Source organism: Sus scrofa, chromosome 17 (genome assembly GCF_054392235.1).
Source record: "Sus scrofa isolate SSC_HxYL_T2T_F1_AM1 chromosome 17, Sscrofa_HxYL_maternal_Yorkshire_Landrace_v2.0, whole genome shotgun sequence".
NCBI classification, from domain to species: Eukaryota; Metazoa; Chordata; class Mammalia; order Artiodactyla; family Suidae; genus Sus; species Sus scrofa.
The window spans coordinates 17128680-17150801 of NC_139399.1; the positions used below are offsets into that span (position 1 = coordinate 17128680).

Consider the following 22122-nt stretch of genomic DNA (forward strand, 5'->3'; position numbering starts at 1 on the left):
TCTGAGGCTCAGAGGAGTTTGCTGAGTGACAATGACAACTGGCATTTTTCAGACGTCAGACAAAAAGAAAATTGCTGGCTAAGCCCTTCAATCTAAAATTACTTACAAATTATTACCCTTGAAAGCTCATGTTCTCACTGGTATGTGTTCTAACGGCCCTGAGCAGCATCTCAGGGCCCCAGCCTCCCCACTTCCTCCGACTGAGGCATCTCATTCCCTCCCAGAAACTGGTACCATCTCTCTTCTCATCCTCTCTTCCCCAATAAAGGATCAAAAGACAGCCATTTGAACTTCCATCCTAAAAAGCCAAAGCCACTGAATTATGTTCTTCAAGAGTATTTGGGGGTTCCTGCTGTGGCACAGCAGGTTAAGAACTCGACAAAGTGTCCTTGAGGATGTGGGTTGGATCCCTGGTCTCGATCAGTGGGTTAAGGATCTTGAGGTGCCGCAAGGTTCGGTCTAGGTCACAGATGCGGCTTGGATCTGGCATTGCGGTGTGGCTTGGGCCGGCAGCTACAGCTCTAATTCAACACCTGGCCTGGGAACCTCCAGGTGCTGCAGGTATGACGGTAAAAAATTTAAAAATAAAAAAATAAAAGAGTATTTGGGCTTTAAAATTTGTTATCACTCTGCCAGGGAAGACTTTTTGCTGACAAACATTTTTAGGGCAGCAGCCATAAGGTGGAAGGACTCTGGTGCTGAAACACTGACACTGCCCTGTTTCCCGCAGGGATTAAGAAAGGTGCTCTGAGCTCTTCTTCAGGGTCAGAGACAGAAAGAGAAGCTGGCGCTAATGCATCCTTGCCTGTGTCCCCGGGATGAGCAATGACACATTTAACAAGTAGAGAAAGCCCACTGGGTCTCCAGGGGCTGAGGAACAAAAGGGAAAAGCAGAAGCTGGGAAGAAGCCAAGGGCCTGAGATGACAATGTCATCGTCGTTGTCATGTCCTCTGTCCCTGTGTGCCCTGCCCCCGCCCCAGCTCCAACCCAACGCACGCGCATTTGTCCCCAGCCGGACCTCAGACTGTACAGGCTCAAGCCCTGTGGTTCTTAAATCCTGCTCCAAGTCCCAAAGGGGGTGCTCTCAAGTCCCACGGCCATACCCCAGGCTGCTCCTTCTTCCAAAAACCCTGAGCGTGAAACGCTGTTCTTACCTCGTAGTGGGCCACTCGCTGAGATTCCGATATGAGCTGCGCACTGCACACCTTGCAGTAACTGTCTGTAAATAAATCCTGATCGATATCGGAGGACTTCATCAGGCTAAAAGAGAATCAACAGAAGAGAAGAAAAATGAGTTCACCCCTTTGATGTTTACTCAGGACATTATGCATATGAAGAAGCCGGGAGCAAAGCCATGGTGACGGTGCTTAGCTTCTGAGATCAGACGAGATAGGGTGCGTTCTGGGTGGTATGGCCCATAGACCAAACTTAACCACCGTAACCCTTGGGGCTACCATGTCAACCAACCTTAGTGTCCAAATGGCCATTTTCTTATAACTGCCCAACAGCCTGGCTGCTACTCTGAAAAATGGAAACCCAGCTTTAGCTTCCTTTGACACATCAGACTGACATCGAATGTATGGCCAAGGATGTATACGAGCAGACATCTTCAAAAAAATTTATAGCACCCAGAAATGGTAAGCACTCGATAGATCCAAGAAGAGGAAATAGGTTGAGTGAATTTTGATACATCTACACTCTAAATACTACCTGACTCCCCAATTCAAGCTCAGATCAAATCCTTTAAGAGACTCTTCAGTGATACAGGGAAAAGTTTACCATTAAAACAAAGGTTGAGGGAGTTGCCTTCATGACTCAGCATTTAACGAACCCAACTAGGATCCATGAAGATGTGAGTTTGATCCCTGGCCTCAATCAGTAGGATTTGGTGTTGGCGTGAGCTGTGGTGTAGGTCCCAGACACGTCTCAAATCCCGAGTTACTGTGGCTGTGGTGTAGGCTGGTAGCTACAGCTCTGATTCGACCCCAAGCCTGGGAACTTTCCTGTGCTGCAGATGTGGCCCTAAAAAGAAAAAAAAAAAAAAAAAAAAACCCAAAGTTGACGAGTCAGTATTATGGACTTATTTTCAAAATGTATAGATGTTGGGAGTTCTCATGGTGGCTCAGTGGTTAACAAACCTGACTAGTGCCCATGAGGATGCAGGTTCGATTCCTGGCCTCATTCAGTAGGTTAAAGATCTACCGTTGCCCTGAGCTGTGGTGTAGGTTGCAGACAAGGCTTGGATCTGGCGTTGCTGTGGCTGTGGTATAGGCTGGCAGCTGCAGCTCCGATTCAACCCCTAGCCTAGGAATCTCTATGTGCCATGGTTGCAGCCCTAAAAAGCCAAAAAAAAAAAAAATGTGTAGATGCATGGGAAAATATTCCAGGAAGTTTTAACAAAATGTTAACAGCAGTTATCTTTGCAAGGTTATAGGTAATTATGTAATTTTCTTGATTTTTATTTTTGTGTGTGTTGTAGTGCCTGTGGCAGGCAGAAGTAGTTCCCAGGCCAGGGATCCAACCTTTGCCACAGCAGCAACCAAGGCCACAGCAGTGACAATCTCAGATCCTTAACCCACTGTGCCACCAAGGAATGCCCAATTTCTTTAAAATTTCCTATAATAATCACACATTGCTTTTGTAGTACAAGGAAACATGTAGCTTTGTCAACAGCATTATAAGCAAAGTCAAATCGAGTTTTGAGTTCAAGAGCTCTACTAGGACAACTCAGGAGTTCCCATTGTGGCTGAGCAGTGACAAACCCGACTCATATCCATAAGGATGCAGGTTCAATCCCTGGCCTCACTCAGTGGGTTAAGAATCCTGAGTTGCTGTGGCTGTGATGTAGGCCTTTTGCTGCAGCTCGGATTCAACCCCTAGCCTGGGAACTTCCATAAGCCACAGATGCAGACATAAAAAGAAAGAAAAAAGTCAAGTCAGACTAAACTAGGAGTTCCAGTTGTGGTGCAGCGGAAATGAATCCGACTAGGAACAATGAGGTGGCAGGTTCGATCCCTGGCCCCGCTCAGTGGTTTAAGGATCCAGCATTGCCATGAGCTGTAGTGTAGGTCACAGACATGACTCGGATCTGACATTGCTGTGGCTCTGGTGTAAGCTGGCAGCTGCAGCTCCGATTTGACCCCTAGCCTGGGAACCTCCATATGCCGTGGTTATAGCCCTAAAAAGACAAAAAGACAAAAAAAAAAAAAAAAAAGACTAAACTAACTATAACTCTTTTTGCAAGTTTCTACCTTGTAAAAAGAGGAGGCCTGGAGGATCCCACTGAGTCTTCCACATTTAGAGCAGATGAAATTCACAAAGGCCACTTCCCACACCACCACTGAGCCCACAGAGGGGAAGAAACACATCCTCACATTCCAAAGGCTAAATCAAAATGCAGCCAGGCTTCTCAGGCTTGTGAAAGTGCCCTGACACGGACGTGTCCCACACAGCTGACATGTAATGTCACCACCTTGGCAACACACACCAGCAGCTCAGAATCCTCTCCTCCAACCCCCAAATCCTCTTCATCTTAACCTCCTCCCTGCCAGAGTAAGAGTCAGGACTGTGCCAGACGGCACGCATGTGAAGAGGCAAGAGAAGTGCAGAAAGGGAGGCACCCTGAACCCCATCCTACCCCAGCACCCTCACTGTACACATGACAATGTCCAAAGTCACACTGTCGATATTGGCCACTGCCACAAGCACTGTCCAGCATCCATGGTTCCAATTTCCACTCTTCAAATCCATCCCAGTTCTAGCTGTGGGGACCTGGGTGAGTCACTAAACCCTCCAGAGCTGTTTTCTCCCTCTAGAAATTGAGATGTATTTCCCACACCTCCTTAGAGAATTGTGGGGAAGATTAAAGGAGAAAGATAGAAGCAGGCACTCTACAAACTCTAAATCTCCCTCTAATTGAAAAGCGTCATGATCACTTTTTGTTTTTTTTTTGTTTTTTTTTGCTTTTTTTGGCCTCCCCACCCACCCACCCACCGCCCATCCGTTATATGGAATTCCTGGGCCAGGGGTCAGATGTGAGCCCCAGTTATGACCTATGCCACACCAGATGTTTTAACCCATTGTGCCAGGCTAGGGGTCGAATCATCATCCTGGCACTGCAAAGATGCCACCAATCCTGTTTTGCCACAGCAGGAACTACCGTGATCACTTTTTAAATGATATCCCAATATTGGTAAGATATTGGGCAAGGCTTGACTAATGCAACAAAATGAAAAATTGTACTTCACCTTAGATGTTTTATAAAATCATCTGGAGTTCCTGTCGTGGGTCAGAGAGTTAAGGAGCCAACATAGTCTCTCTGAGGACATGGGTTCAGACCCTGACCTCGCTCAGGGAGTTAAAGATACAGTACTGCTGTGGCTGTGGTATAGGCTGGCAGCTGCAGCTCTGATTTGGCCCCTGGCCTGGGAACTTCCATATGCCACAGGTGCGGCCCTAAAAAGATAAATAAATAAATAAACACATAAAATTTAAAAATAAAAAATCATCTAAATATTTGGGTCATGGGAATAAAAGTATCTGCCTGCAATAAAAGGCTGCCTGCCTCAACAACTCCACACTCACTTTCTACCTTGCCCTTGGCTGTCTTGGTTTAGGGCATTTGGCCTCTATATTAAGCAATTCAAAAGGACTCACAGTTTCTGCTACTCAGATCAGGTTACCTCGGGTTTTCCAATGCCCTGAGTCCCTGTAGTAATGCCAGAGATTAAGGACCAGTGACCCTCACAGCTGATGTGGACCTGTTGTTTCTGGAAGACTCATTCTGGGCAGACAGCCTGGTCAGCCTGGTGTACAGCACCCACAGGGCCTGAAGATCCACTAACTTGCCCGGCAACCTGTTTGTTTGTTTTTTCTTTAAGGGCCGCAGGTGCAGCCTACAGAAGTTTCCAGCTAGGGCTCAAATTGGAGTTGCAGTTGCTGGCCTACGCCACAGCCACAGCAGCTCAGGATCTGAGCCATGTGACCTATACCACAGGATCCTTAACCCACTCTGCGAGGCCAGGGATTCAACCTACAGCCTCATGGATACTCATCAGATTCATTACCACCAAGCCACAGTGGGAACTCCCTGTGTTAGGTACTTTTTAAGGCTGAGTCAAAATCTGCCCCACTGTAGATATACTCAGTTATTCTTTGAGAACAACACAGAATAATTCTACTCTTCCTTCTCATGAGATCCACCCTTAAGTACTGAATATAGCTCTCTTCTATCTATTCCCAAACCCTGTCCTGCTTTATCATCTTAGTCTATGTCTCTTTTTCTTTCTTTTTATGGCCACACTTGGAGCATGTGGAAGTTCCTGGGCCAGGGGTTGAATCAGAGCTGCAAGTGTGACCTGCACCACAGGCAGGGTAACACCAGATCCAAGCCACATCTGCAACCTACACCACAGCTTGCAGCAAAGTCAGACCCTTAACCCACTGACTGAGGCCAGGGATCAAACCTTCATCCTCACAGAGACAACACTGGGTTCTTAACCCACTGGGCCACAATGGGAACTCCCATGTCTATCTTTTTATAGGCCATCTTCAAAAGCCGTGCCCAGAACAGAATGAAACATCCTGCATAGGATCACAAACCCAAATGGCCATCCCAAATAGCCATGGCCATTTGTAATGGTCCGTATTCACATCTTAGAATGCAGATGGAGAAGAGGGGCTTTGATGATGCGAGAATGTAGTACAACATTTTGAAATGTCAAATGGGGAAAGAAAGCTTAGTAAGGTATATTTTTGAAAGCAAGCTCCTATAAGTAGTTGTGTTTAAATATTATCATGTTCCCTGCTATTTCTAATAAAGAAGCGCCTGAAAATAGATTCATGGGTGACCTGGTTAATAGGAATCTCCAAACTCGCTGCACACTCCCTCCTCATTATACAACCAACTGCAGAAATCAAACACTGCGAAAGGATATTCAAGGTACGTGTCGGACCAAGTGAGGCCCGTAGGAGTCTGAGTCTCGGTAAAGCAGCTGTGCAGCAGAAATAGCTTTAAAGGCAGAATATAAAATGTGTATCCTAAAAAAAAAAAGAAATTCAAAGAGGAAGAGAATATCATGGCTTTTTCCACTGTTTTATGTAAGAATATTGAGGGAACGAACCCACATGCAATAAAATGGCAATAATGACCCCTCTCAAATCTGAAAGGCTAAAATCTGGAATCTGTAGAATACCTGGATAAGGAAAATTCCAGTGGGAGGCCATTAGTGGACAAGTGTCAGGCTGGTTTGTGCATGACACCTTTTCTCTAAGAAAAAAGAACGCTCTCTGCGTAGGTCACTTCAGACAACCAGAGGATCTGATTTATGATTCGAAGAGCAGAATTTCCAAGAGAGAGAAGGCTGTCACTCACTTCCCTCCTCCTGCTTGTTTAGAATAGAAATCTCAACCTCACAGGTCCTCAGAAGTTACAGGAGAACCTGGTCAGAAAAGCACCAGAAAACCTGACCAGCATTCCTTGGCCTTGTCCATGGTGCTGAATCCTCAGCCAGCTCAGAGAGGGTACTGAGTTACTGACCACCACCGGTCAGTACTACCGTCCTTCAGACTCAATGTGTGATGACCCTCGACTCTAGGAATACTCTGATTAAACTGAACTCTGAGGCATTGGGACATTGTGAAGAGGGAGGCAAAAGTAAGGGAAGGAAAGGGGGAGCAGTTTGACTTCCTGGATTTGAAAGTTACCTGCATAAAAGCTTCCTCAGGGAGTTTCCGTCATCATGGTGCAGCAGAAATGAATCTGACTAGGAACCATGAGGTTGCAGGTTCAATCCCTGGCCTCACTCAGTGGGTTAAGGATCTGGCATTGCTGTGGCTGTGGTGTAGACCGGCAGCTACAGCTCCAATTAGACCCCTAGTCTGGGAACCTCCATATGCCATGGGTGTAGCCCTAAAAAGACAAAAAAAAAAAAACAAAAAACTTCCTCAATGTCACCCATCCAGGCACATTCCAAAGCAAACATGGCAGTTTTGAATAATCTATCATTCTTCTGTATTCACGTACGAAAGGGCTACCCATATTTCAATAAAGGAAAGGCCTAGAGTGGAGTTGGAAGTGATATTAGACTAGGAATATGATCAGATTTTTCTTATTTGCTATCCCAGGACTCTACGCAGCCAGAGACCTATTCAAATGCGTAGCAATGACAGTGTAAGACTCAGAGATGTCGCTCAGGATAATAAACACAGAAAATCCAGAGGGGGGAGCTTTGTTTATTTAGTAATGGTTATTGTGGATCTATTATGTGTGTGAGACACCAAGATAACAGAAGGCACAACTCCTGTCTTCCAAAGATTGATGAGCTATTGAGCGAGAAAAGAGATAACACGCCAAATACCTAAGGCACGGGCACCAGGTGGAATCTGGCTGCTAAAAAAAAAAAAAAAAAAGTGCTACAAGATTTGAAGAGATAAGAGGTATGATAGCAAACTCTTCAAGGGAGTTTTATAAGAGCTTAAAATTTAACAATGGATAGGATTAGGAGTTTCCATTGTGGCTCAGTAGATGAACCCTAATAGTGTCCATGAGGACATGGGTTCGATCCCTGGCCTTGCTCAGTGGGTTAAGGATCTGGCATTGCTGCAAGCTGCTACATATGTAGCAGATGCAGCTCAGATTCCGAGTTGCTGTGGCTGTGGCATAAGCCAGAAGTTGCAGCTCTGATTTGACCCCTAGCCTGGGAACTTCCATATGCCATAGGTATGGCCCTACAATGACAAAAGAAGAAGAATAAGGGGAAGAAGAAGAGGAAGGGGAAGAGGAAGGGGAAGAAGAAGAATATATAGGATTAGAATGGAAGGAAAGAGATTCCATCTCAAGAGTTAATTCTCTTCCCTGGCACACACACAAAAAAAATCTTACTCTCAGTAGGTATAAGAAGATCTTTACAAAGGGCATTGGTGGGGCTAATTTGGGATTATGCAGCATAAGGGGAAGAGGCAGCAAACTGCAAGGAAGCTCAAGATCCAGACAGAAGGATGAGAGCCAGGTCTGCACATGTTACTCAAAGGTGCAAGGAATGGCCTTTTCCAGAATCTTCAAATGCTGATAGGACATCTTCCTTTCTGCTTCTTTCTGCTCCTCAAAAGCAGATTTCAGGAGCATGGGCTGAAAACCCAAAGAAACCTGAGGCTTCCTGGCCAAGATTAATATCTTTCATTTCATTCCATTTCTAATAATGGTAAAATAGCTTCTGACTCAAAGATCCCCAAACCCCATATAGGACTCTTAGGAGGAAAAACAAGACATTAGCTCAAATCCAAGTTTGGTGACTCGCCAACTAGGTTTCTGAGAAAGTTATATGTCCTTCTTGAGCCCTGTTTTCCTCATTTGTGAAATGGAAAAACACTCTCACGGGGTTACTGCGATGATTAGAGAAGATGTAGATTAAAAAAGCACCTATGAAAGACTGCAGCATGTGGCAGGCACTCAAAAACAGATTACAAATATTATTAATTCTATATTATCATTATTCTTATGTTCAGGAGGGATGCTGTAAAATATTTAAGCCAAAAAATGAATAAAACCACATGCAGGACTAAGGGGGAAGATGAACGCAGTTGGTGTGCTGAAATCCTAGCCTTTTTTTGCCATCACAGGTTTCTCTTTGGTATTAACAGTATCATCCACAGAAATGTCTTGTTTCCACGGAATTCCAGTGCCTGCTGATGCTCAGGCATTACACCTGCGAAAATCCCCATACTTCATGAATGTGTAAAATCCGTTGTCACTGCCAGTAGGTGCTAAGAGTGGCAGATGGAGTGATTTGATGAGAACCACGTCCCACCCTCTCTCTTGTCCACTACTGCTCTTCTCCCTGTGACCTGCTTCCCAGGGGGACAAAAAGGAAACCACATGCCACCCAAAGTCTGGGTGCAGATCAGCTCTCTGCACCCACAGCCACACCCTGCAGTGGCCCTGCCATGGCCACAGCAGTCAGGCTCCCCAGAATGGCATCTCCTGTCCCTTGGGGAGAAAAGAGAAGCTTGGACCCCCACCCCACCATTTGAGTGAAAATGCCCAAATCTTTGGAGTAAAAATGCCCAAATCCTCCACGAGGAGGCAGCCATGGTGAGGGCTGAGCCGATGGACACAGAACTCGGTACCCCACTGCCACTTACGGACTTGTTACTCAACTCCTAAGCCTTAGTTTCTCATCTGGAAAATGAGGCTGATGACTCTACCTGCCTCTTGGAGGAATTAAATCGAGTGGTAAGGCCCTTTAGCGCTAAGCCCGACTCAGGAGCACCACTTAATACCTTTATAACAGCAAAATAAAATCCTTATCCCTTCTGGGTCCAGAGCTTTCACAAGGGTCAGACACTGTTGGGAGTATTTTTAGATGCAATTCCTGATACTGCTGAGTTCACAGAGTCAGAGAGAGTGGCAGTTTGGAAAGTCAGAAATATGCCCCTAAGTGCAAGTGCAGTGCTTTGGTTGAAACTGGCTTGGGTCTTAAATCTTAAGGGTTTGTTTTTGTTTTTTGTTTTTTTAGGGCCAAACCCACAGCATATGGAAGTTCCCAGGCTAGGGGTCAAATCGAAGGTTAAGCTGCTGGCCTACACCACAGCCACAGCAACGCAGGATCCCTGATCCACTGAGCGAGGCCAGGGATTGAACCCGTACCCTCATGGTTACTCATTGGATTCATTTCCACTGCACCATGACGGGAACTTCCCCTTTCTGCTTTATCTTTAAACACCTTCTTGATTGTATGCTCTTGTACATGAGCAGTATGAGACTGTGTCTGTGACCTACATCACAGCTCGAGGCAAAGCCGGATCCTTAACCCATTGATCGAGGCCAGGGATTGAACCCGCATCCTCATGGATACCAGTCAAATTCTTAACCCTCTGAGCTGCAACAGAGGCTTAAATCCTATTTTTAAAACGCCAGAGAAGGAGAAAATGAACAGAGAGTAGGTTAATTGATCTTACAGGTGAGATTTGGAGTGAAAATGCCCAAATCTTTGGAGTAAAAATGACCAAAGCATTTCAGCACAGTGAGCCTTTCAACCTGTCCTATTGTCTGTCTCAGGAGTATCATTAAAAATCTGAAAATGGAGTTCCTGTTGTGGCTGTGCTGTTTAAGAACCCAACTAGTATCCATGAGGATGTGGGTTCCATCCCTGGCCTCACTCAGTGGGTTAAGGATCCAGTATGGCCTTGAGTTGTGGTGTAGGTGGAAGATGTAGCTGGGATGCAGTGTTGCCGTGGCTGTGACATAGTCCAGCAGCTGCAGCTCCAATTCGACCCCTAGCCTGGGAACTTCCATATGCCACAGTTGTGGCCCGAAAAAAAGTAAATAAAAATAAAATTATTAACATCCCGAAGGCTACTGAAATGGTTCCTGTTTTGTTTTACCAGTACTTGGAGTGGTTCCCTACTAAGAGGAGGAAAGTTATAAGAATTGGCACCAGTCTATTTTCAGCAAAAAAAACAGTAAGGCCGGGTCTGCTTCTTTGTGATCTTTCGAGGTTTTTGTTTTTGGTTTTCTTTCTTTTTTGGCCACCCCCCAGCAAAGTTCCCAGGCCAGGGATCAGACATGAGCTGTGAACCAGGGATCAGATTCAACCTACACCACAGCCGTGACAATGCCAGATCCTTTAACCCACGGTACTGGGCCGGGGATCCCATCTGCGCCCTAGTGTAGCTCCAGAGATGCTGCCGGTCCTGTTGCATCACACTGGGAACTCCTAGAGTTTTTATTCCACTTGCAAAAGGGCCCTGAACTGGAACCCACTTTTGGTGTTTTTGTGACTGTGGCCCAGTCTTTGCTCCCACCCCCTTTCAGGCCCTGCCACTGTCCCAAGGGCAGGCAAAACACCTTACTCCCTGGTCTCCCTGGCATCAGATGAGAAGGATTTAGGAGACAAATAAGTAACTCTGCAAATATCCACACAGTGACTGCCCCACCCCACCCCCCACATCTAGGGCCCAGGAGCCCCCACAGACAGGCTAGAAGCAGGGTCAGTCTTGTCCCTTCGCATCTTTCTCCACGTGAAGGTGGGGGATGCAGAGCTGGTTACTGTGGCAGCAGACCAAGTAGCCTTACAAAAAAAAAAAAAAATGATCATAGAAAGTGCTCCAGAAATGGAAACATATTGGTCTCCCAGGAAATAGCACCCAAGGGAAAAAAGGGGCAGAGAGCAAACAGATGGAGTAGATGCCTGACCCCAGCTCTCGGGGGCTGCAGACCCAGAACACCCGCCCCCCAGGTGGCCAAACAGGGAATCTGGAACCTGCGTGAAGTGGCTGAGACCAGGGTGAAGACAACCAGCTTGAGGAAGTTTTTGATTTCCTGGTCGGGGGATGAAGCCCTTTCTTGTGATTGGACACTGCCTTCCACCTTCCTAATGATGCTCAGATAAAGGAATGTGGTGGTCCAGGCTCCTCACTGTATATTGTCCAAGTGCAGGTGCAAGCCCTGCTTTCCAGCCTGAGCTTTGGAGAGAGAGAGAAAGGGAACTTTCCACACCGCTCTCTTCTCCCTCTTGGCATCGCCAGGAGCTGCAGAGCTGACTCACACCGCTTGAATAATTGCCTTTTAATGGCACCATTTTCTTCCCTTGTAAAACCAGGCTCTGAGATCCTGACTCAGAGGCATCGGCCTCTGCTGGGCCCAGGGCCATGGAACCATATTTGTCAGTCTCACCCACATATGGCACAGGCTGGTTGATGACATTGGGGGCAGAGAGCAGCACACATACCCCCAGCCAGGGCCAACCTCAGGGCATACACTTGTGCACCTTCCACCGTGAGGAGGTGTGTACGCCTGGCTCCTTGCCACTTCTGGCCCCTTGTGCCTTGTCTGGATGTAGGATTCTGGTTTGTAGACTCCAGGGCGGGGCTGAGTGGAACCCAAGCTGCTGACAGCTCTGGCCCCTTAGATTTTCTATGAAATTCACTAAATAGCCTCTTCTCAATCCAGGATATTATATTATATTAGCCTCGCTAAGACCTCCCCCCATTTACTCATCACTTGGGTTTTATTGAGCATTTACTATGTGCCTGTGCTCTTCTAGGCACTCTATTGGCCACAATGAACAGGCCCTCCAAGGGTCAGATCTCACGAGAAGTTTCACACACTGACCTAGGCGCACACTATTCTGCATGGCCAGAATCCCCGTCTCCTCTGACACATAAATAGAAAATGTGGAGTTCCTCTCATGGCTCAGTGGTTAACAAATCCAACTGGGAACCATGAGGTGGTGGGTTCGATCCCTGGCCTCGCTCAGTGGGTTAAGGATCTGGCGTTGCCGTGAGCTGTGGTGTAGATTGCAGGCGCGGCTCCAATCCCATGTTGCTGTGGCTCTGGCGTAGGCCGGCGGCTATAGCTCCGATGAGACCCGTAGCCTGTAAACCTCCATATGGTGCAGGTGTGGCCCCAGAAAAGACCAAAAAAAAAAATTTTTCACACCAGCTGGTATGCGGTAGTTGCTCTCTCCCATGTATCATTCTAGAATCCTTACTTGTGCTAAGATTTTTCTTTTCTTTCCTTTTTTATTTTTTATTTTTTTGCTTTTTAGGGCCACACCCATGGCATATGGAGGTTCCCAGCCTAAGGGTCTAATTGGAGCTACAGCTGCCAACCTAAGCCACAGTCACAGCAACACAGGATCTGAGCTGCATCTGTGACCAACACCACAGCTCAAAGCAACACTGGATCCTTAACCCACCAAGCAAGGCCAGGGATCGAACCCACAACCTCATGGTTACTAGTCGGATTTGTTTCCACTGTGCCACAACGGGAACGCCACCCTGCTAAGATTTCAGTGTTGGCCCTTGGCCTCTGCCTTACAATGGGCAGAGGCGGGGGGTGGGTGGGCAGGTATTTCAAAGGGTGACAGCCCTTCTGGGTGGGTTTCCCAAAGGCCCTAGCAGGAGGCTGCTGAGGGGCGAGCCCATGGGGTGTGGCGATAACCAGCCATGAGCTCATCTACCCTCCAGCTGGGCAGCCTGATGGAGCACCTCCATCAAGAGAAACACCATTTCTTTTGCAGGGTATTAATGCGTCAACTCCAGCACCTCTGCAGTCACAGTGGGTCAGAAGCATTTTTCTTTCTGCTCTCTCAGAGGGCTGACATGGGTGGTAGGTGGAGAGCTTGGGTTTTCCATTGCTTTATCCCTTCAAGCCAGAGCAAACACGGAGCCCCCAGAACGCGAGGTAAGCCAGAGGCCCCAAGGAAAACAAAAATCACTAGCCCACAAAAAGGAGGAGAGAAGAGAGAAAATATGAGGGAGGTGAGCTCACTTCTTCTGCTTTCTGTCATTCGTTTCATTAAATGAAAGGGCTGTGCACCCGGGTGGAAAAGCCACTCGCATCTTAAGGCATAGGCTCCCGCCCCCTCCCCCACCACCACTCAGAGGAAGAAAAGCCAGCGTGGATTCCTCTCTCCCCAACTTGCCAGCTGCCTGCGTGGAGCAGGTGCACCCTCCAAACGGGTGGATTTTCTTAACAAGCTGCAAGACAACACGATCTTTCTCTTTAACAGTGGCAACAAGCCTGTGAAAACACGGGTTTGAAATAAGCATTCCATCACTGTAACTGGTTTACATGATTTATCTTCACAAGACCGCCCCTACTGAACCAGACAGATTGAGGGCAGATTCGAATGCAGCGGATCACATCCAGGGCTCCGAGGCGCAGTTCTGCACCTGTATCCAACTGCAGCCGGGCCAAGCTGCTGCGGGGGAAAACCATCACTTTATTCTCATCCACACTCCAAGGATGCTGCTGCCTGGCTGTCAGTCAGCCAGCGGACATTCTCAACCCCACTCCCCACTCCAGCCTGCTAACTCGGCTTCTCCGAGGATGTCTGTCTGGTCGGGGTTTGTTTGCCTCTTTTCTTAAAATCAGCAAACGTGTAGAGTCCATGTAATAGTATCCGGAGTGGCCAAGAGGGGAAAACACAGGAATTAAAATGTTGCAAAGGTAGGGACTATCCCTCCTGACCAAAGCCTGCCCCTTCCATGAGATCTTTCAATCAGAACTTCTTCTCCCATCTGAGTTGGTTGGAGATCTTGTGCCACTTCTTGCTTTGGGATGCAGCAAGGAGTAGTGGAAATAATGATGGGTTAGGGAATTCAGCGCCCAGGGGAAGCTGAGCATAAAAATGTAAGTGTATTGAGCTCATTAATAAACAATAAAGGGATTAGTAAAAATTCAAATATCGGATGATATCAAGTGTGGGTGAAGGTAATGGACACACAAGGGATATTTTATACATTTTTGATAGAAAGAGCAGTTTGAAATTTAATTTTATGTGTTATCTCAGCAAGCTAAGCATGCCAGCAACTGCACTCCTGGTTTACAGGCAAGAAATATTCTTGCTCATCGCACGACACGAGGCGTGTGAAGGATGATGATAGTAGCATTGTTCAAACAGAAAAACCTACAATCAGCACAACACGCATCAGCAGGAGAGGGCTGGATAAATGGGGGCAGAGTCACAACGTGAGTCAGGCACAGCAGCACCCAAGAACACGGATGGTCTGTGGCAACCTAATGTCCACATGAGAAAAGGAAGTCAAAGAGCACGTGCACGAGCTCCTTCCCACTAAATCAAAATTTTAAAAAATGGGTCCGTCTTTAGGATGCATGTAAACAAGATACAGCTCTGAAAATGTGTGGCCAACAAATGAGGACAGGATTCAGCATGGGGATTACCGCCCGAGGACAGGATGAGAGGTCACGTTGACTACATGCAAGTTGTTCCAGAGCTTAACTTTGCTTTGGAAGTTGTTGTGGGGATGCTCATGCTGCTATTAAAGAGAGTAAATGATAGTGATGGTGATGATAATGATAGTGAGATAGGTAGATAGATAGATAGATAGATAGATAGATAGATAGACAGACAGACAGACAGATAGATAATGGATAGTAGAAAGATAGATGATAGACAAATAGGCAGATAGATGGTAGATGGACAGATGATAGATAGGTAGATAAATGATAGGGAGTTCCCATCATGGTGCAGTGGAAACAAATCCAACTAGGAACCATGTTTTAGATTCAATCCTTGGTCTCGCTCAGTGAGTTAAGGATCCGGCGTAGCTGTGAGCTGTGTTGTAGGCCGGCAGCTGTAGCTCCAATTAGACCCCTAGCCTGGGAATCTCCATATGCTGTGGGTGTGGCCGTAAAAAGCCAAAATAATAATAATAATAATAAGGTAGATGATAGAAGGATAGATTGGTAGATAGATAAGAGATAGATGGATAATAGATGATAGAAAGATTAAACAATAGATGAGTAGATAGATAAGAGATAGTGGAGAGGTAGGTAGATAGATAATAGATGATAGATAATGCACAGATGAGAAAGAATAGATGGAATGATGGATGGATGGATGGATAGTAGAAAGAAAGATGATAGACAGTAGATATATAGATGATAGATGATTGATAAATAAGATAGATGATAGAAGGATAGATTGGTACATAGATAAGAGATATATGGATGATGATAGATAATGGATAGAAGATAGATAACAGATGATAGATGAAGTGACAGATAAATAGGTAAGAGATAGGTGGATAGGTAGGTAGACAGATGATTGATAGATAATGGATAGATGAGAAAGAATAGATGGAATGATGGATAGATAGATATATGACTGAAATAATAGATGGTAAATGGAAGGTGATAAATAGATAATACATATGAGATAGATGGATAGATATGCAGGCAAATACATAGATAGAGAATAGATTAGAGATGACTGATAGATAATGGATAGATGAAAGAGAATAGACAGATGTGACAGATAGATAGGATGATGGTTAGATAGACACCACCTGTGCACCAATGATAGATAACTTTCTGGAAACGAATCCTGCACACTTTTTGTAACACAGACATAGTTACATTTTTCCTTCTTCCCAGCCACAAAAAGCAGTCTGCCTTTCTCATCCTCTCTTGCAGTTAGGGCACTCTGTTCTAGTTCTGGCCCAAGCAGTCTGAGCAAGAGTGAAGTGCATGCTTGTAGGCTGGCCCTGGAAAGCCAGCTGCATGACCTTCTGTCTGCTTTCCCTCCTAGGGGCTGGATTCTCAGGCCCTAGTCCACCTTGGAGGTCACGTGTCAAAACCTCTGAAAGCCTGAGCTCCCGTGTGGCCACATGGAAAGGAGTCCTGTGTCCCCAACCCCTAGTGCTCAGTGGATGTTCTGTGATTGAGAAATAAACTTCTAAGCCACTTAGCACCACTTCGAAGTGCACTAAGCCACTAGATTCCAGCGTTTATCTAGCATTGCCTTAACCTACTCAACTCAAACATCGGTAGCACAACATGGATGGAAAAAAGTTCCGTGGAAGTGTACCTTTTTACTTTAGTTTAATCTCTTACATGCTTTCGAGGGAGCTGGAAAAAGCCAGGCTCCCAAGGGTCTTACACTCATTGTGCCCTGAGCTCTCTCTGGGTGAGGGCATTAAACAGTCCTGACCTCCCCGAGAACGCTTATTCAGGGCAGCACCCATCTCTTCCTCATTTGACCAGATACACGGTGTTTTGATGGGATCTAACATCAAGCCATTTATGGGAAACATCGCTTCATTTGAAGACAAGGTCTGTGGACCAGTGTGTACACCAGAAGCACCTTTTCAGGTACTTTAACCAGGAGCCCCTTTTCCAATAGCAGTGGCGCTGGCTAGGAGGGCTGCTCTCTTTCTCTCGGTTTTTCAGACGTCCTTCCCATGCTCACACATTGGTGCTGGCGTCTTGCACAATCTGCTTTGCCACCTTCATGGCAGGGGACCGAGCAGATGGTCATGACCCCCGGATGTCAGGTAATGGACAAGGGCCTCACATCAGAGTAGCAGGGCCTTGCTTGTCACCTCGCCAGAAATGACAGCTTGGCCATCTGGCAACAGCCCTGATGTTAGGAAGAAGCTCCCCTCTCCCCATGCCACTTCCTAACATAGTTACCCTTTCAAATACTTGCCCTGAGTCAATTATTCTTGCCTTGTCAACTGAGAGGAGCAGGGGGTGGGCAGTTTCCAGGAAATGAAACCATGTTCATACAGATTCCTGGCTGAGCAGTTGGTGCCTTCACGGAAAAGTGGGGCTGAGTGTGGGCTTCAAGTATGGGCTGAGTGCCCTTCTAAAGCCACACCCCGCCCCCTTCATCAATTCTGCTCTAGTGGTACCCCGGCCCATAGCCTGGCAGGGAATCCTCAGCCCCTCTACCCAACCTGCCGTCTACCCAGAGCAGACGGGCCCCAGACAAGTACCCCTGCTCAGCCTCCCTCCTACCTGCCTTTCCCACCTGCTGGGGGGAAGATGGGCTGCCCAGTGGAAAAGAGGTCAGTGTCGTGGATGGAGGGCCGTGGAAGAGGAATGAAACGTGAGGGAGGTCGGAAAGAAAAAGACAAACACCGTATGATATCACTTAGATGTGGAATCTAAAATACAGCACAGATGAACCTACCTACAGGACAGAAACAGACTCACAGAGAACAGACTTGTGGTTGCCAAGGGGGGAGGGAGTGGGATGGAGGGGAGTTTGGGGTTACTCGGATGCAAACGATTCCATTTAGAATGGATCAGCAATGAGGTCCTGCCGTATAGCGCAGGGAACTCTATCCAATCTCTTGGGATAGAACATGATGGAAGATAATATGAGAAAAAGAATGTGTGTATATGTTTGACTGGGTCACCTTGCTAGAGCCAAAATTAACACAGCACTGTAAATCAATGGTACTCTAATCAAAGTAATATTTTTTAAAAATGGAGGCACATTTTAATAATTTCACTTTTCCTATCCTATGTTCAGATAGGGAATATATAATCTTAAAAACCACACATTGCTATTCAAGTGTTTTAATAAATGCTTTAATATTATCGGAAAAAAAAAAAAGGCCAAGAATTGTCTCTGGCATGCTATATCTGGACACAGGCTGGATACTCCCTAATAACCTGCAAAAACAGAGAGATGCACTGCAGCCGAATCCCATTTTCCAGCACTTTGATCTGCAGGCTCCATTGTGGTGTTGGTTACTATCATGCCATCTGAATTGAACTTGATGCTGCTAAGTTCCATAATGTCAAAGAAGTCATAGTTCGGTAACACGTCCTACCCACTGCTAAAAATAGTGTTTCTTCCCACACAGCTAATTCCTAATGAGATATTTCAAGCCACCTGGCACCCGGGGGCGTTCCCCGCAGCATCTTTTCTGGAGCCCCATGAAATGAGAATTGTATCCAACCGTATCCATTGAATGATGCGTTCAGGGGGCAAGAAGGGACCGCACAGGTTATTTGGTCCTGTGCTAAGAGACATCCCTTGGCGATGGCCTGAGACCCACAGTCAGTGTGATCCTCGAGTAGAACGTGAGACCTTGCAACATATTTCTGCAGGGAACGCCCGGAAGCAGGGCTGGCCCCTGTCACCTTTACTGCCTGGCTTTCTTCCAGGACCTTAGCCATTCTTACAGTTTCTGATGAGAAACAGTTTGAAGCCTGAACAAGTGTTAACTCCCACTGAAATGCAAATGCATCTGGGGAGCAGGCAAAGCTCCTACCTGCTGCGCCAGCCAACAAGTCCCAGCCATCCCTGAGCCTAGCTGTGCATCTCAAACAGTGCGCCCTGTGCACTCAGCATCCCCTCATCTTGTTAAATCCTAGACTGTTCTCTCCTCTTCCTCCCCCTGCTCATCTGGAGGTAGGTGCCACCTCCCCGGGAGGCAGTGCCTCTTCTCACCCAAGCAGGGTTAGGAATCCCTCTCTAGGTCCTCCCGGCTGCCTGGGGACACACTACATAACAGGCACAGTAGATGCTGCACCCTGGGAGGGCTGTGTTCCCCACAGACCCCGAGCCTTGACTGGCAGAACTGTCTCTCCTCTGGACCCCATACCCAAAGCGTTCTAAGCCTGTCAGCTATCGCTGCATTAGCCAAACTCAAATGCACAGAAGATGCAATGTCCAAACTCAAATGCACAGAAGATGCAAATGTCCAAAGAGAACTTGCTGTTTCTTTTTTCTTTCTTTTCTTTTCTTTCCTTTATGGCTGTACCTGTGGTAGGTGGAAGTTCCCAGGCTAGGGGTCCAGTGGGAGCTACAACTGCTGGCCTACACCACAGCCGCAGCAACACCATATCTGTACTGCATCTGTGACCTATGCCACAGCTCACAGCGATGCCAGATCCTTAACCCACTGAGCAAGGCCAGGATCTGAACCTGCATCTTCACAGACATTATGTAGGGTTCTTAACCCGCTGAGCCACAACAAGAACTCAGAGACCTTGCTGTTTCTATTCTTTGAGTCTTATGCTGAAACTAATTCAGCAGAGCCCAGAGAATGGTCTCAAAGAAAACAACTCCAAGAGCTGCCCTGGACAGACCCTCTCCCGGGAGAGGCAAGCAGACCAGACCCACCTACACAGACACATCAGCATCTTAGAGCCCTCAGAGGAGCTCTGCTTTCCAATTAGAAAATCCAGCCTCTGCGACCTGGCCCGGGGTCGGGGGAGAGGTCAGCCTAAAGTCTCCGCTCCCCCACGGGAGCCCCTCCCTCACACTGAGTCTCAGCTGCAGCAGGAGGAGTGACACTGATAGGAATAAACACGCTTTCCTGGGGCAGCAGTGTCCAAGAGGACCAAGTTCACCAACGCTTCCTCTGTCCACGCAGGGCACTGCTGTTGTGTTCGCCACACCATCCCGCAGCCGTGAGTTAGCCTTATCCACTGTTCAGACCACACCAGTGGGACGTCTGGCAAAACACCACTAGGTCATCACCATCAGGGTCAAGATCAACTGACTACGACAGGTTGAACGTGTCGCGCCAAGGAGGTGGGTTGAAGCCCGCACTCCCAGGATGTGGGAAGTGACTTTCTTTAAAGACAAGGGTCGGGAGATCCCGTTGTGGCACAATCCGACTAGGAGCCATGAGGTTGCAGGTTCGATCCCTGGCCTTGCTCTGTGGGTTAACGATCTGGCATTGCCCTGAGCTGTGGTGTAGGTTGCAGAAGAGGCTTGGATCCTGTGTTGCTGTGGCTCTGGCGTAGGCTGGTGGCCACAGCTCTGATTTGACCCCTAGCCTGGGAACCTCCATATGCCGCGGGAGCAGCTCAAGAAAAGGCAAAAAGACAGAAAAAAAAAAAAAGAAAGAAAGATAAGGTCTTCGCAAGTATAAGAAAGGTAAGACGAAGTCACTGGATCAGAGTGGGTCCTAATCCAACAACTAGTGTCCTTACAAGAAGAGGGAACTACATATACACGCATGACCGGGTCACTTTCCTGTACAGAAGAAATTGACACAACACTGTAAACGAACTATACTCTAATAAAAAATTTAAAAATTAAAAATAAAATGAAAAAGGAATTCCCGTCCTGGCTCAGTGGTAACGAACCTAACCAGTGCCCATGAGGACATGGGTTTGATCCCCGGCCTCGCTCAGGATCCGGCATTGCCGTGAGCTGTGGTATAGGTCACAGTCGTGTTTTGGATCCTTCATTGCTATGGCTGTGGTGTAGACCAGCAGCTACAGCTTTGGTTCAACCCCTAGCCGGGGAACTTCCATGTGCTGTGGGTGTGGCCCTAAAAAGAGAAATAGATAAATACATATATGTATATGTGTGTATATACACACATATACATAAATAATAAATTGAAGAAGAAAAGGAAACCTGGACCAAAGGGGAGATGCCTGTGGAAAAACAGAAGCATCGGCGGGGGTGGCATATCAACAAACCAAGTGTGCCAGAAACCACCAGAGCATGAAGACACAAGGAGGTATGCTCCCCTAGAACCTTCAGAGAGAGCGTGGTCCTGCCACACCTTGATTTCTCAGAAATGACTACACCGCGCAAGCTTTTGATGCCTTGCAGTAATTTCCACATGATGACGTTGTACAGCCTTCACCATAGCCCTGGGAGGTGGCTACAAAAAGCCCACATGAGGAGTTCCCGTTGTGGCTCAGTTGGTTAAGAACCCAACTAGTATCCATGAGGATGCAGGTTCCATCCCTGGCCTCACTCAGTGGGTTAAGGATCTGGTGTTGCCGTGAGCTGTGAACTGTGGGGTAAGTCACAGACACAGCTCAGATCTAGCATTGCTGTGGCTGCGGCCTAGGTCAGCAGTTGCAGCTCTGATTGGATCCCTAGCCTGGGAACTTCCATATGCTGCAGGTGCAGCCCTGAAAAGGAAAGGAAAGGAAAGAAAAAGAAAACCCACATGGCACATCCAAGGTAAGGTCAGCATACAACTAACACAAACAGAGCAGGAACTCAAATCTCTGTCTCTGAGTCCACCGTCTTTCCAGATCTTTACTTAGTTTTTATTTGGCTACACTCACGGTATATGGAAGTTCCCAGGCCAGGGACTGAATACAAGCCAAGGCTGTAACCTACATCACAGCTGCATTAATCCTGGATCCTTTAACCCACTGGGGAATGAACTCACCGCAGGGTTCGAACCCTCGCCTCTGCAGCGACCAGAGCTGCTGCAGTCAGGTTCTTAAGTCATCACGCCACAGTGGGAACTCCTTTCCAGAGCTTTAAAATCAATTGCTCTCACATTTGCTTTAAAGGTCTGCTGAGCCTTGTTAAAACATTTCAGTTACCTTCCTTTCTTTGCTAAAAGGAGAGAGAGTTGGAAGTTCTGATGGAATTCCAGCTCTCATGGTCAGGAAAAGCCTGGCCGGTCTCAGCCGCCACCTGCCCTGTTTTGTCACAGATCTGCCCAGGGTTGCTGCACTTGATTTGGGGGTCAGGAGAAAGCAGTAATTTACAAGCTGTCTTCACCTGCCAGTGTCATCAAGGGAGTCCATAGCAATTAGGTACTTGTAATCACTTAATCCACTTTAAATCTCTGCAAGAGGAACGTAATGATTATGCAGTTCTATTCTGGTGGCTCCTTGGCTGGTCTTTGGGTGACCAGAGTCCTAGAGAATATTCTAAAATATGTTTTCTATTTTTTTTATTTTTTATTTGTTTGCCTTTTCTAGGGACGCTCCTGCGGCATATGGAGGTTCCCAGGCTAGGGGTCAAATCGGAGCTGTAGCCACGGCCTATGCCAGAGCCACAGCAACTCGGGATCTGAGCCATGTCTGCAACCTACACCACAGCTCATGGCAACGCCAGATCCTTAACCCACTGAGCAAGGCC

At 47.0% G+C, this 22122-nt stretch overlaps 1 protein-coding gene across 2 annotated transcripts in view; it reads right to left on the reverse strand.

The window, feature by feature from the left end:
• ZMAT4 (zinc finger matrin-type 4) overlaps positions 1 to 22122 on the reverse strand; it is a 405890-nt gene that overhangs the window by 315071 nt on the left and 68697 nt on the right. For both annotated transcript variants that reach the window (XM_085004263.1, XM_021077599.2), the window contains exon 2: positions 1156 to 1261. In XM_085004263.1, the coding sequence (XP_084860389.1) occupies positions 1156 to 1257 (102 nt within the window). In that variant the 5' untranslated portion in view covers positions 1258 to 1261. The remainder of the gene's footprint in view (positions 1 to 1155; positions 1262 to 22122) is intronic.